General features: G+C 31.1%; 2 protein-coding genes across 3 annotated transcripts; one reads left to right on the forward strand and one right to left on the reverse strand.

Annotated features, from left to right (window-relative positions):
- The first annotated feature begins 1,793 nt into the window (after positions 1-1,793).
- On the forward strand, positions 1,794-11,707 carry LOC100745064 (putative inorganic phosphate cotransporter). Its single transcript, XM_012390459.3, has 7 exons — positions 1,794-2,032; positions 4,127-4,260; positions 4,865-5,165; positions 5,989-6,227; positions 6,456-6,605; positions 9,116-9,493; positions 11,421-11,707. The coding sequence occupies exons 1-7, from the start codon at positions 1,951-1,953 to the stop codon at positions 11,646-11,648; spliced, it is 1,512 nt and encodes a 503-aa protein (XP_012245882.1). The 5' UTR covers positions 1,794-1,950; the 3' UTR covers positions 11,649-11,707.
- A 144-nt stretch (positions 11,708-11,851) lies between these two features.
- Positions 11,852-14,783, reverse strand: LOC100745792 (phosphatidylinositol-glycan biosynthesis class X protein). 2 transcript variants are annotated; one of them, XM_012390461.3, is made up of 4 exons: positions 13,099-14,783; positions 12,518-12,644; positions 12,127-12,438; positions 11,852-12,034 (listed from the first exon to the last, which is right to left on the reverse strand). In XM_012390461.3, exons 1-4 carry the CDS (start codon positions 13,230-13,232, stop codon positions 11,885-11,887), a joined length of 723 nt encoding a protein of 240 aa, XP_012245884.1. In that variant the 5' UTR covers positions 13,233-14,783; the 3' UTR covers positions 11,852-11,884. The 2 variants fall into 2 exon arrangements, with proteins under 2 accessions (XP_012245884.1, XP_003492676.1); XM_003492628.4 differs by having other exon boundaries at positions 12,127-12,423; positions 13,099-13,988.
- Positions 14,784-16,629: the final 1,846 nt, after the last annotated feature.

The raw sequence follows: 16,629 nt of genomic DNA on the forward strand, positions 1-16,629 counted from the left end.
AAATAACAGAGTACGTGATTCAAATTTCATTGGTATTGCTACATTAATTTCGGAGAAAATGTTTCATAAAACTTCTATATGAATAGTTCGATTGCGAGCCCCCTTAATTAAAACTACATGTTACACGAATTCAAATAAAGAAATGCAATAAATATCGGAAATATTTATAATGTCAGTAGCACTTTTTCAAGTTTCAAATGATATTAAAAAAGAAATTTGAATTTTAGCAATAATACCACTTCGTTACTTAGAATCAATTGGCAGTATGATATTTTTTTAGTAAATTATGTATGAAATTGTCTAACGTTGTATATTGTGTACAATATAAAAGAAGTTGTAGCTATGTGATTTTTAGAAATTATTGTACTTTAATAATGTATTTAAAATGAAAATGAAAATAAAAAGATATGGGTAAAACTGTTCAAACAACACGATTTATTTATACAATAATGCGCGCACGTGTGCACAAACACAAATTTTACATATTTTTGCTAAAAATAAAATAATTATTAGATGCAAACTAATGTAACGATTTACATGATACCTACTAAATCCTACCTAATCCTATCCTTTATTACATATATTTATTTTTACGTACAATGCATCGCAGAATCTAATTTTATATGCATACTATTATAGCTGTTGTTTCTTAAGTAGATTCTAGTATCTGAGATTAATTTATTTTGCAATTATAATTTATTCTTAAAACAATTTTTTAACTATTTTTTTAATTCCTGAGGTAAAGCATCTTTTTTTATCGAATTTTCTTTTCATATAATATTTAGAAGATTTAAATTGACGTATTTACTAAAAGCAAAAAGATATTTATAAGTTAAACAAAATGAAGTCTTACTTATTCTAACAGAATCTCATCTTAATTAATTACTAATATTCGCTTATAAATAAGTCGTTCAATTAGTTTACTATTTAAAAGTGCTTAGAACGATGGGTCGTTGCACTTTCATGAAAAACAGTCATTCGTAAGATATGGATATAATTATAGGAGTAAAGATAAAACTTTAACGAGCCAACAATTGAGAAGTTTCTCCCTGGTTGGTGAAATATGACGAACAGTTGAAAGCTTTTCCAATTGGATAATTAAATGTATTACGTTAAATTTAAACAATCAATGTATAAGTATATCGAATGAAACGAAATCTGTTGGTAATCATAATGTAATTATAATTGAAATACTGTTTGCTTCATCGAAAATAATAAAAGATTCGGAATATAAATTTGGAGGTAAGTGAATGGGTTTGAAAATAACGCGTTAATAGCTAGACATCAGTAGGAAATATAACATTTAGATATAACGGAATACGACTTGTCTACTATTTGTTTATTACGGCCGTCCAGTCTTATTAAATTTTCGATATAAGTATGCATGTAAGTTATTATGTAGGTCTTGCAAGATTTTGCACAGTCATTAAGGATTTATCGAGATGTGAAATCGTACCGATTTCTATCGAAAGTTTGACAATGGAATTATAAATTATCTTAATCTTCAACTAAAGTGTATTTCCCTTCTAACGTGGATGATATGTAATGTTCATTCCGCTTTTGTCTGGTTTGTATATTGTATCTAAAAAATCGCTAATATAATTATATATATCAAAATTTTAAATACACGCGCGTAGTGTTTGATACAATATATATATATATATATATATATATATATATATATATATCAGTATCATTGTATTTTATAACAACATATGTATTCGTCTGGTTTTCCATTTAGATAAGGGAGAAAAGTGATAATGTACTATTGTGTGTACGCATGCAGAACGTGCAACTTGAAAAATAAGAGTGGGAGAAACTCTTTTCGGTGTTGGACTATAAAGCCACGATCAACCGATTGATGGATCGTAGTGTCTTTTTTGCGATTTACTTCGGAACTCGACCCTACCTAACAAATCGTGTGTACGCTTGAGTATTTTTATTAACAATATGATGCATTCCCATGCAACGAAAAGGGTCTCTATCATTTCTATTTCGGGGCGGATGCAGATACCGGCATCCAAACCAAGAGGTATTTAACTAAAATCTAAAACCAAACTTATTTTACCACATAAGTATGTATATCTCGTTTCATATTAATTTTATTCGTTTCAATTTCCAAGTGTCTCTCTTCTCGGTTCACCAACACCAATAACAGAACAGCAATATCTGATCAAATTAGCGTTATTGACGAAACAAACATGATCTTTTCATAAATAAATCTTAGATAGGTTTTAAAATATATAATATCATTTATAATAGAGTGATTTATTTCTAATAATGATTTTCTTTCATACATACGTTTTAGACAAAGTTCGTTTACGCTTTTTATTATTAGGTATGTCTGGTACTCTCTATAGAAACTACGAAAGAAATAGATTTGATAGTGGAATTGTTCATTCTAGAAGATAAAATCGATGTATGGAAAGCAATATCTGATTTTGATTTAGTGACATTGATCAAAGATAAATTTTATTTATCACGACTTGTGCGAAGATTGGTGACGTTTGTCCTCATTTAAAATCGTGCTTCTCACGTGTTTGGATTCTCCCACTCGTGCAATGATTTTTTATATTTAATATCATATTCTTACCATCTTTTCAAGCCTTTTTTCTAGCCTTCGCTGTCTTTAAAATGGTCAATAAATTCATTAATTTTAAGTGTTCCATTAAAGTTGTAACGAATATTAGTATCTTTATCATATTACTACATACATTAATGATAATTAATATACCTATATACATATTATTCGTATACATATGTATTCGTATAGAAATATCTTTTCTTGGTAAAATCTACTTAACGGTATACATTAAATATTCGTTTAATTGCGAAAATACTTAAGAACACAATGTATTTCGTTCAACGTGCATAGCATAAATACGTGACGAATCGCTTTGAATTCCAAGACATGACGCCAACAGTTCGTCAATGTCAGATTTCCCGCGATGTCCTAGAAATATGGAATAAACGAATCGCTCATCCGCATTCTCTGCATTGCACGATCGTGGTATGCAAGAAATATAGAGAATGCAACAAGTTACTTCAAAGCGGTTGATAATTATCGTTCAAAGGTTTTAACAGAACTTTAAACTAGTATCATTTAATCGTACGATAACATGCTATCGAACAGCAACCAACGAAACTTATAAACGGACAAGAGGAAGATAAATCACGGATTAAAAGATTAATGTTATTTATGAAATAACAATCGTACCCGTTCATTAATTTTGATTTAATCGAAACCTTGAATGGAAGGAAAGAGAAAAAAAGAATGTGCAAATAAGATGTAACAATAAGTATGTATTACCTAGGTTCTATTTTCTATAGTCACGTTATTCGCGTTATTTAAATTATACTTTCTTCTATTATTTCTTTAAAAGTCCTTAAATAAAATATTACGTATTTAAAAGTATGAATTTGTGTAAAATAAGAGTGATAATGTATCACGAAAAAATAGCTCGTTCTTTCGGGAGAACAAAATGAAACTGTTCGAGAATGAAATGAAAAGCAAAAAGAATTTTGCGATTAAAATCTTATGTTTCAAATGCAATCACGTCTGCGACGGTGGATCACGTGAGAAGCACGTGTAAATGAATACTATTCATAAGCACGATACATCTATAAAATTTTATTTCGCTTTAAGCACGATTTTACAATACCTAATAAATATGTAAATAAAGCAAAATAATATCTACAAAATGAGTATTATGACATAATCACAACTAGCATAGAATGAATGATCTACAAAGAATTATCGCTTTCTAAAAGTTTTTGCTACAGCTATCGAAATAATAAGGTTATAACTAACCTTGTAAGTAAAACAACAATTGATTTTCCTATGAGTTCTATAGTAGCATTAGCAACCAATTTCAAATGCAGGACTAAAAACGTGTTTCATGAATACTTATTTCTTAATTAATATCTTTACTTGAAACGGATGACACAGCACTTTTTTCCAACCTAACGGTATGCCCTTTTTAAATGATAAACACTTCATTTATTTATAACGTTTAAAGTTCATAGTAAAATTGACATTATACTCTCTATAACTATACATGTATATCGCGTACGTCGATCATTTGTTTCTTACCATTAATGAAACTCTTTAATTTATAATTTACAGCACGATACGGATGTAGACACACACAGAGTCTTCTAATGGCACTGGGCTTTCTCTGTTGTTATGCCATTAGGGTTACTACATCAGTGACGTTAGAAGCAATGACTAATGCGAAATCTGCAAATCCTGATTTTCCAGTATGACCATTTTCCCGTCTTTCGATCTGCTTACTAATTATTCGTTTGTTGACCATTTTGTAAAATGGATTTATATACAGAAAGCAATATCGATTCGTAGAAAATTAACACCTGCAGTTAACGGTGTATTTATGTAGATGGCTATTATATATTTTGAATGTCAAAATACGTAATAGTTACAACGAATAAATCTCATTGTCAGATTAGTATCTGTGATTTTATATGTCCATCGTAATTATAAAATGTACAAGTATGTATAAAATGGTTCAAATGATTCAAATATACTTTGTATTGTACGTCGACTAATTACTTGAATTTAGTTATTGATTCTGCATATTCTATACGTAATTTATATGTAAATGGGTGCTAAATTCGGTATGCGTATGTATAGAAGGAATTTAGCGCGCGTTTACGTGCACATTATGTGCATATATCTTTAAATCGAATCGCTTTCTATACATATACATATATAGCACAAATTCTCAAGCAAAATAAAAAATATTAATTTTGACAAAATATTACAATAATACTTGTTAAAAAGTAGAAGCTACGAAACAATTTGCTTCTAGGTTATTCTCTACAGTTTTCATCCTTTTCATTGAAGGAATTTCCATGGAAAGACGCCACAAAGGATATAATTCAGAGTTCTTTCTTCTGGGGATATGTGTGCACGCAAATTATTGGTAGCATAGTGGCACAAAAATGGGGAGCTCATAAACTTTTCTCACTGGCGCAATTCGCATGTGGTTTGGTAACACTTTTAATTCCCGTACTTGCCGAGTACTGTGGATGGGAAGCGATTTGTGCTACTAGAGTAATCGCCGGTTTATTTCAAGGCACTGTTTTACCGTGTCTTCACACATTACTTTCGAAATGGGCGCCTATGGACGAAAGAGGGAGAATCTGTAAGTATTTAATGTTTTAATGATTTAATGAATACAAATTTTGATCATCGAGGCAGATTATGAATATTGATACGAAATGATCATTTAAAATGTTGTTTCGATTCCAACAATACGAATTAAATTAAGTTATTAAGCAATTTTGAGCAATTTTGAGCAACTTTGAGCAATTTCCACACGAAAAATCATCAAAAGGCTGTTCTTTGACTCTTTTGGTTTTTGAACCATTATTAAGCCAATCGATAATCAAAGTAATTTTATAGAATCGTTTGACAACGATAAGAATCTTTTCAAGAAATTGTATCGGTCATCGTAGTTCATTGTATCTAAACAACAGTTAACATCCATTCATGATTTCTACATTTAACGATCTCTTTTAATTATCTTAGAAATCATTAAGTTTGATATTTCATTTCAGTTACTCGACTGTCTTTGATAAATTATTTTCTGTACATGAGCGTATATATGTATCTTTACCTACAGTACGTATCTTTTGTACATATATAAATTATACGCGTTTTAATAATTGATGTAAAATTTCAATAAAATAACGTCATTAAAAATTATTCAAATGAAAAATATTTATGATGGCAGTGAAAATTATTTTTTACATTTCATTTTCTATATATTTTATTATATTTCTATATATTTTATTTTCTATTTTTGACAATCAGTATGTTAAAGTGGATGACAAAATTAAACAGATGATAATTTTATAAGTGAAAATAAATTAAGAACATAGACTATACAATTACTTTTAGCAATCGAATGCTTACACCAGTAATTATCAAAAGTATCTGACATATTTATTGCACGCAACATTTAGCGACCTTCGTTTATGCCGGGGGCTGGATTGGAAACGTACTTTGTTTATGGAGTACTGGACAACTGTCAGCTTCTCGTTTGGGATGGCCTAGCTGTTATTATGTTTGGGGCTGTATAGCAATTGTTTCCAGTATTCTGTTCTTTTTCATCGGTAAAGAATCACCCGCTGAACATCTAAGTATACCACAAGATGAAAAAGAATACATTGAAAATAGTCTTGGAATGATAGAAACAGAAGAGGTAAGAGTAATAGTTCCTCATCCTTCCTGGTTAAGCCTTCCTAATCTAAATATAGACACTAGGTATCTAAATTTATAGTATTTCATATTAAATATAAAAAACGACATAAACATTGTGATCGCAAAACACGTTATAATTTCAGTGTTAAAATTTTTCATCACATTTTATAAAGAATAAAGAAGCAAGCAGAAACGTTTAAATTATAACAAAATTGTAATATTTTTCTAGAAATTATCAACTCCTTGGATTAAAATATTAACCAGTATACCAATGTGGGCACTATTGGTTACACAGTCTGCTCACACTTGGGGCTTCTGGATGCTTTTAACAAAAATTCCTTCGTACATTGGATCAGTCTTTGATACCGACATACAAAACGTAAGTAACAGATAAAATACATCCTTTGACATATTCGTGTTAATTTGCATGTAACGCGTATATTGACAAGTTTATCCGATTGTTTAGCATCCTTACAGTAACCTAATTATTTCCTATTTTTACAAGATCTCTTTCAACTTGTCCTTAAATAAAATTGTCGATATCAGAATTTGAAATAAGATATTAATATAATGTAACAAAACTCGTGATAATGTTTCTTTTCGAAGAATATAACATCAGTCTTTTCACGTAATTGAAGAGTCCAGAAGAAAAATAATTCTAATAAAAATAAATAATAATAATAAAAAGAAATTTAAATATTTGCTACCATATATTAGAAATTAGGGAGAGCTATTAAATTGCGTTACTATACTATATGTATATACATATAGTATATGTATATGTATAATGTATATACGCAGGGAGTTCGGCTACTATTTCTACATAATTTAAGGGGTGATTTTTGACGTCGAAATAAGACAAGAATCAAGAATAAAAAAATTACGTTTTCGGCTTTGCTTTTTAGTTATTGACAATTACAAATCGACGAAAATATTCCTGCACGCGAGCAAATCTCCTTACACGAACGAAAGGAGGTCAGTCTAAGCAGCGGAGCGCATAGTGATTTTTAATCCGAACGACACGTGAGCGACAGCTTATCTCACATAAGTCGTAGAGAGGGAAACCATGGTATTCAGAGACGTAAATAATCTCACGCAACACTTCGCAAAAGAAATGGTAGATTGAACATTAAACTTGCTTACTCGTCGAAATCCATAAGAGCATATTGAAAACCGCTCTATGAAATTTCCAAGTAAAGAGGATTAATGTTTTCTCTAATCTTTTGCCTCCGCGAGTGTTCACAGCAAAATCACACACGCACCGCGATTGTCCCGGCCACGAGTGTTCACAAAAAATACAAACAAATTACAATAGATGTTCCATATGTCCTCCGTTTTCTTGTAAACAGAGCCTGACTCTTCTCTTAAAATTTTGACGTATTGTGTTTTCGTGTGTCCTCAGTAGTAAAAGCCGAGAGGATTTAAATCTGGGGACCGAGTAGACCAAAGCACAGGTCCTCCTTGACCACCTGTTTCCAAAACAATTGTTTAAATGCCCTTGCATTGAGTTGGAAGAATATGGTGATGCGTTCGATTTTTCGACTCATCCATTCGCAAAGATTTTTTCTTTTTGAATTTTCTTGAATATATTTTACAGGATTTAACGTACCGCTATTCCGCAATCGTTGGTCTATTTTGCAAAATATCTTTGTGCTGGGTCTATTCCTATTGGGATATTTTTCGGCGTATAAACTTCGCGCTTTTGTATTATTGCCGTCCGCCGTAACATAGCAAAAGTGCATGTCCGAAAGTTCTTCAAATGTATACATATTGTAATAAATATGGCTACAGTATAAATACTGCTACACTGCATACATATAACACTCATTACGTGCACAGTACACACATCAAGTGCACTGTACACATAATACACTCAAATGACATTCTAACTTAATATTTTCAGTTCTTTGAAAGTTCCTCGTTGACTGTCAGAATGACAGAACGATCTTCAAACTTTACATAGAGGTTCATTAGAGATTGCCATTGAAAAAGTAGACTTACGTTTACCAGATGAGTTTCGAAAATATCTCAATTCTTCAAGCCTTATTGTCTTTAGTTTTTATGAATGTAACGTGTTTTAGAAGAAAACTCTAACATAGAAAAGAAGCATTATTATTTATTTTGAAGCAAACATGGTGACTATATTAGTGGAATAATATGAAATATTAATTTGACATTTTGTAAAATCTGTTAAAAAACCGAATAAATTTTTCGATAAATATTCACTTTTCATCATAAAATAGCGTTATGTCGTATGAATGTCAAATTATATATATATATATATATATATATATATATATATATATATATATATATATATATATATATATATATATATATATATATATATATATATATATATATATATATATATATATATATATATATATATATATATATATATATATATATATATATATATATATATATATATATATATATATATATATATATATATATATATATATATATATATATATATATATATATATATATATATATATATATATATATATATATATATATATATATATATATATATATATATATATATATATATATATATATATATATATATATATATATATATATATATATATATATATATATATATATATATATATATATATATATATATATATATATATATATATATATATATATATATATATATATATATATATATATATATATATATATATATATATATATATATATATATATATATATATATATATATATATATATACATATATAACGGAAAGAAAACAGCGGACACGATACAATATCCTTTCCTTTGGACTCTTCACTTGGAGGCCCACAGCTATTTACTTTCATAAATACTCGAACAAAAGTTTAAAACTAAATATTTATTTTGATCTATTTTAGAATGGTCTATGGAGTGCACTACCATATCTCACAGCATGGATTTGTAGTTTCCCAATTAGCTATATTTCGGATGTCCTGATTAAACGAAATATTTTAACCGTACAAGCATCGAGAAAAATTTGTAATACGATCGGTGAATGGATCCCAGCAATTGCATTAATCGGTCTTGGATATGTTACTAAGGAAGAACCTGGAATAGCAAGAGCACTTTTAATATTCGCTGTTGCTAGTAATGTTGCTATTTATTGTGGACATAATGTCAATCATATGGATCTTAGTCCAAACTTTGCTGGTCCTTTGATGGGTATTACGAATACCGTGGCAAATATTTGTAGCATTTTGGCTCCGCTAATTGCCAGTATCATCGTTAAACATCCGGTATGTATAATAATAATTCTTTGTTATTTCTAAAATAATTTACTCTTCTCTATGCAGTTAGATTATTCTATTATTACTGACTTTTCTTGGCATTCTCAATTCAGGCAGATAGAACTAATGAACAGTCTGAGTTGAATAACATTTTAAATATGTTTTATTAAGAAAAAATAGAAATCATAAAAATTTGATCTTTTGTAAGTCGAATTAATACTCATGTCGTTGCGTGTTTGTATCCCCTCTTTTTTCGTCGTTATTTTTATTTACCATATATTATATACAGTATACGTATTATTACTTACATAATATGTACACCTATAACAGTTAATTAAACGGTAATTGGGTTGATCGTTCCAACCTGTATACAAGCTAGAAACATTTTTTGGAAAGGATTGTACTTTGCAGCTTTTGTTAGTAAATCGATATTTCAAATGTCGTCAAAAGATAAATTGCTTTAACTTTACCATGATAGCATACGAGTAGAATTTTGACGTTCTATACTAACAAGAATAAGATTCCAATTGACCGACTTCAATTTTAATGAACGTTTGCAAGTTGATAGTATAGTTGATAGTATATATATACCTTCTACATACAGAGTGGGGCATACAAATCGGAATACCTAAATACCTCTGTTACTTAATGATCATATAGAAAAAACTCCACAGGACAAAAGAGAGGACAACTTGGAAAGGCACATGTAATAGTAGATAACGTTGGTAATTATCGATATCTTAATTATCTTACTGATTTCGATAATTTTTAGATATATTTTAGGAATCAACATTTTGAACACCTTTTTTCTATACATATAACCACCATTCAGTTACTGAAATATTTGCAAAAAATTATCGGTATCACCATAGTGGATTCTGCCTACTATTGAACGATCATGAAAGGGTATGCGTCGGTATTGGTGACTGGTTGCCACCTCACGACTGCCGGATAAAATGACGCCTAATCCAAACCTATATAAACTATAAACAAAAATAAGAATTAAGTTTGCTTGAGGTGTCATTTTATCTGGCCGCCATGAAGCGGTAAACAATCAATAGTAACGGGTGCCCTGTCACGGACGCATGATTATAGGCAAAATTCACTGTAGCGATATCAATAGTTTCTTGTGAATATTTGGCAAACTAAGAGCCGAGCCACGGTTATATATAGGGAGAACAGTTGTTCAAAATGTTGATCTCTACAATGTATCTAAAAATTATCGAAATCGGTAAGGTGAGTAATATGTCGATAAGTACCACTAAAAAAGATGACGACGATCTTGAAATCTCATTAACAAAATTACTTTCAGACAATATTTTCCGAAACTGTAGAAAAGCTGTCTACCCTCAAATTCGGATAATTTTTCAATATAGTTATAGAAATTGATATTTTGAACAACTTTTTTCCATATATATAAAGGGTATAGTCACTTATTTTCCGAGATGTTCGCGAAAAGCTATCGGTCTATGGTATCGTATGCATAAGTGTTTATCGGCCGCTGATCGCTATCTCCTGTTTATAAACGAAAGTCGGACGAATCTAAAGACCCTGCGCATAGCTGCATATGCGAGGCTACAGGAGTTGTGTAACTTACAACTACGTGAATATTATCAATGTATTGATTTTAGGCCCCGATTCTCATTTATACTAATAACTCGCGAAAGCTCGTTAACACCAAAGTCAACTAATTGGAATATTTCTCTTGTAATCTTCTTTGCTATTGCTTAACTATATCATAATGATTTGAGAGACTGAACTGAGGTTGCAAAATGGGAAGAATGTAAACTTGTCACAGGTTCCTTAATTATTAATATTTTATGTCGCATACTCACAAACGTTTTTATATTAATAATTCATTAATGTACTCTAATTATTTAAGATAATATGTGAAAAAGTAAATAATCTAAATCTTTTATTATTTTTCAATCTTCAGAATAGTGTTGAGGAATGGAGAAATATGTTCTTTTTAACATCCATAATATATTTTCTTGGAAATTTGACTTTTATTGTGTTTGGTACATCTAAAATTCAAGAATGGAATGACCCTATAAAGGAGAAAAAGGATATCTCTATGAGTTCTGCAACTGAATCATCGATGGAAAAGGGATATGCACAAAGAGAAAAAGATACTGAAAAGATGGATTTAGGAAAAGAGTCGTAATATTGCTCTGATACTAAAGAATATAACATTATTCATATAATGTATTGTAAATATTGTGATTGCAGAGTGCATTATTATTTTATTTGCAAGTGTATGCGAAAAATATTTTAAAATGTGAGTGCTGTATGTACATGAATATTTATGTGTATTATATTTAATATTTATTACAAAATTATATATATATATATAATGATGATTAATGATTATATTAAGCAAACAAGTTTATTTAAAACATGTTACTCAGTTTTAAAATGTTCTGACATAGATTTCCAAATTGTTTGTATAAGACATAGTGTACATAAAATAGTTAATGAAAATGTGATAGAAGTTACTACAAGTAACATAGTTGTTTCACCAACTGGTATTGTCCATACGTTTTCCTTATCCTGCAAAATGGATGCAAAAAGTAAAACATTTCTATTTATAAAGATAAAGATAAAATAATTGTATTACTTAAGTAACAAAATTTATTTTTTACCATGATATATGGAATCTCTCTCCATTTAGGTACAATCTCTACGCATGGAGAACACAAATCAAGTTTAGAAACTCTATAATCCTTAATTCTTTTTTTACAACCTAATAATAGCGTTGGGTTTGGTAAAGTAATGTTCATGTATTTATTACTATCGTTGGCATGTTGATAACGTTGATGTATTGGAACTTTTAAAGCACATTCTGCACGACTCAAATTCGAGCAAATGGTTACAGTTTGTGTCTGTGCTTCCTCAGCAAATAACTCGATGTCAGCCTCTCCATTAACACATGCTGTACTCTGAAATTGTGAAATCTGATTTGTATATATGTGAATTAAGATAATTTCATATATATATATATTATATACTTTAATTGTATTTCTATCAACTTACAATTCCAAGTCTTCTTAAATTAGTCAATTCATTAACATTAGCATATAAAGCAGATGGAAGTTGTAAATAAATGGCTACGTAACATTCTTCTATAAATTGATCGACATGTACTTGATATATTAAATCTCTGTAAATAGAATTTTTCGTGAAAAATAAAACAAAATGTTTTAATGATTTTGATAAATCTTTATTATTTCAGTCTGTGTTATCCAAGCATTTTACCAAGATAAATATATATATATATATATATTTAATAAATGGGACATTTGATTCATATTATATAAACATACATATATCATACATATAATTATTATTAAATAAAATAACAGTATATATGGAGCAAGCTATAGTAGAACAATTAGGATTGAAATTCTTAATTTCTACATTTGTACGTGATAAAAAATAATGGTTTCTATTATGTAAAAAAACTTACAGAAATTATCTATGTTTTTATCTTATGAATAGTACATAATGATACATAATTTGCTTTTTGAATAAAATTATCAACGTACAATCAAATTTCACCCGTTTAGATTGGATAATAGACTTTTTTTTGCTTTACTGTGATACCATGGTCTAACCTATGAAATCCCGTTCCTTGCACTTTTAATGAAACACGAGCATCTAATTTATCACAACTTACTACAATTTTCAAAATAAGTATGTAAAATAAACAAATTTGTACAAAAGATTGTTTAACGAAACTTGATATCATTTTTTAAATGTCTATAATTACATCGTTTTAATTATGCATTTTTTTCTGTACTTTCATGAAAGCTGAATAGGTATCCCTGGTTTGTCATTTATGTGGCTCATTTATGGGGCTCTCGACAATTAATTCTAATGATTCAATAACTCTTATAACACAATAAATACTTTATTTATTATAACGAGAAACTTAAATTACTTGTTTCACACTTTAACACTAAACCGAACTTCACAACAGATTTTGATCAAACTTTATGTGCTTGACACGTTTTAACACTTTAAATTCTCGTCTCTAACTTGTGAACTGGCGTAGGCATGTGGCTCCCTCTAGCGCGAATATCTTGTATCATAATAGGATACATTCTAGCGCTGCAAATTTAACTGTACAGTAGCGTAGCCAAGGCAAACGAACTAAAGTTATTTAACAAATTTATTGACTAAATGTCAAAATTATTTATCAGTAATAACTGTGATCACTTTCAAATTTCGTATTTACTTTCGTTACCATGGGAAGGAACATTGCCAAGGCAGCGATGGTTACTCTGTGGCCCAAAATGTAGAATCGTTAGAACCGTTGAGCTGAGAGTTTAAGTAAATTTCATAACGGTGCAAATCTTTAATAAAGTATTCAATCTATTAGTTTTAAATATAAATTGTTGTTCAAGTTAATTTGTTGTGTATTTCTTCATTTAAACATCGAATTAGTTTTTTCGAATTCTTTGAAGTTGTTATGCAAACAAAGCGCTTCAGCACTTCATGTGCCGAATTCCCCAATATATTAGAAAGGCCACGCAACACTATTTACAAAAAGAATTATGTTGATAACAAAATAGAATAATTGAAATGTATGTGCAATGTGATAAAGTAACAAATAGCAAAGTATGAATATAACAAGATGTCATCATTGATAATATTGGTAACTAGTTTTCTTTTTCGGAATAAAGCAGGAAGTTTCTTTAATTTGAAGTTGGTGCGGTGTACTTCTTAAATTAGGTCACAGGGCCACGTCTCACCCTCTGACGATCTTTGCTAATTTCCCGTGTCCTACGGGCTCGCAATCTCGCACATTCGTTCTCTTGTAATGAACACCTCAATCTGCTCATCAAAATCGTTTTTAGAAGTTTTTCAAATCACTAAAGAATCTTCCTTAGGTTTAAGATCTTAATCCTCAATTGATATTGACAGCTACAATGATTTGAATGGAGTTATATAGTTCTAGAATATTCCGTTCTTATTTATACTCTACTAAGTAGGCAAAACAAGTACACCAATGCACCTACTCCACGATTCTCACACAAACACTCGGGCACAAAACACTAGAGAGGATGTCCCAGGACGCCTCCAACATCCAAGCTTAACATACAATATGCACACTCTAAATTACGTACCATTTTCCAGAAATCGACTGACGAAGGCTAGTTGACCATTGCGCAAAACGTGATGAAAGACGTCTAAAGAAATTATATTGTTAAAATAAATGCAAGTAAACTTGGAATTATAACTTTAATTGATAGCAATATTAACAGCGTGGTTACACATAATTGTGATATTGTCACAAATTGTGATTATATTGATATATAAATTAAATTAATATACGTCTGAACATTTTTAATATTTTGAGTTGTAGCGAATGAGAAAAACGGCGCAATACCACTGTTTAACCACACATAGATACACACACTGTGGAAAATACGTCGTGCACTATTGTCAGTCGCTGAGAAATTTTTGAATTAATTATGGCCATCGTGCTCAATATCTTTCTGCCATTCAAGTAGCATCTGAGCACTGACAATGGGCACGGAAAGGGTTAAATCCGAAAATCCTGATCTAAGAAGATGATTAGTTTTTCTAATTTGTATTTAACATTCTTTGATTTTATATTGTATTACATTATTTCAGATTATAGTAGTTCTACTTTATTAATTTCATAAACCATTGAAAGTTTAATATTACAAAAAAAGTAGCATTAATTGAAAAAGGACCAAGACTCCCAGTATGCCAGTCTTAACTTCGGCCGTCAATGGGCCAGCACCATTGTCTTACTGCGTACAACGCAGCCTGTGTTCCAGAATGTAGGTTGATTTTATGTTCGTGTTCGATTATTAGAGCCGTTACGGCTGACTTAGACAATATGATTGGATGTCTCTGGGCGAAGGGCATCGGCGAGTGACTGAGTCGGTCCCTAACTTGCAATATCCCTTCCTTATAAATGAATGATTATGAATGATTATAAATGAATTGAGTCGCGTGAGTTTTCCTTTTACCGCCGCGTCTCGATCCTTACGGAGGGTGCCAATTTCTTCGGAGAAATGACTGTTTTGTAATAATTTTATAATTTTGTTGTGTGCTGTCTTTAATTCGTCCATAGTTAAGGGTGACGCTCGGTTTTGTTTCTGTTTCCATCGAAGGCAGCGAGCGGTATTGGTTTAGGCCAAGATGAGTATCTTTGCAACAAACTATGGTCGGCGGGAGTCACGGACAGACAGATCGCCCTTTTCTGTTCCGGTATTTCAATTTGCGGTGTTAGTATCCATGTCGGCCAGCAGTCTTTCGACTGTTAAAGCCACTCAGGACCGTGCTGCCAGATGGTCGGGCGCAGTAACTCTTCGGGCGTTTGACCTCGTGATATTAGATTCGCGGGGTTGTCGTTAGTGGGAACATGGTGCCAATCGCGGATACTGGTCTTCGTTTTAATCTCGGATACTCAGTTGGCGACAAATGTTTTGAGCGTGTGAGGCGAGGTGTTTATCCAATGGAGCACGATGGTAGAATCCGCCCAATAAACGGTTCGAGTAAGATTGTTCAATAGGGCTTGCTGTATTCCCAAGATCAGGGACGTGAGAAGCAGTGTTCCGCTCAGCTCGAGCCGAGGAATGGTCTGGGATTTGAGCGGGGCTACCTTTGATTTCGCTGTTAGAAACTGTGTCCAGACGAGCCCGTCAGGGTTAATGGTTCGGAGATAAACGCAGGCTCCGTAAGCCTTTTCGATCTCCGTTGCGGACTCGATTATTACTTTGCGTTGGAACTTGATGTTGTTTAGTAGTAGTAACTGGGCATAGTACCTGCCCCATTCTGAATGTAAATCTACCGGAAGTGATTCGTCCCAATCGACCTTCAATGACCAAACTCGTTCGTTGGCCCGAACGATCACCGGCGCGAGTAATCCGAGCGGGTCCTAGAATTGGTGGGTCTGATCTCGACTGAGTAAAGGATGGAATCGACAGAGGAATTCCAAAATACACCAAGCGTTTTTAAAGTTTGCGAATCGACCAGATGTTGGTGGTTTGTCTCCTCTTCGGAGAGACTTTGTAACAGTTCCTTGTCGTTTGATGCCTATTTCCGTATGTTTAAACCAGCTAGTTTAAGTAACTCGGCGAATTAACTCTCGCCGTTCTGTTCTCAGT

This window comes from Bombus impatiens, unplaced genomic scaffold (assembly GCF_000188095.3).
Source record: "Bombus impatiens unplaced genomic scaffold, BIMP_2.2 scf_0775, whole genome shotgun sequence".
Taxonomy (NCBI): domain Eukaryota; kingdom Metazoa; phylum Arthropoda; class Insecta; order Hymenoptera; family Apidae; genus Bombus; species Bombus impatiens.

Bases quoted from the DNA above. Each gene is read 5' to 3' on its own strand.
- LOC100745064 (XM_012390459.3), top strand. From the start codon at position 1,951: ATGATGCATTCCCATGCAACGAAAAGGGTCTCTATCATTTCTATTTCG. The intron at 6,228-6,455 runs GTAAGAGTAATA...ATATTTTTCTAG, and splicing joins GAATGATAGAAACAGAAGAG to AAATTATCAACTCCTTGGAT. The intron at 6,606-9,115 runs GTAAGTAACAGA...GATCTATTTTAG, and splicing joins TTGATACCGACATACAAAAC to AATGGTCTATGGAGTGCACT.
- LOC100745792 (XM_012390461.3), bottom strand. From the start codon at position 13,232: ATGATATCAAGTTTCGTTAAACAATCTTTTGTACAAATTTGTTTATTT. The intron at 12,439-12,517 runs GTAAGTTGATAG...TATACAAATCAG, and splicing joins ATTTAAGAAGACTTGGAATT to ATTTCACAATTTCAGAGTAC. The intron at 12,035-12,126 runs GTAAAAAATAAA...TCCATTTTGCAG, and splicing joins GAGAGATTCCATATATCATG to GATAAGGAAAACGTATGGAC.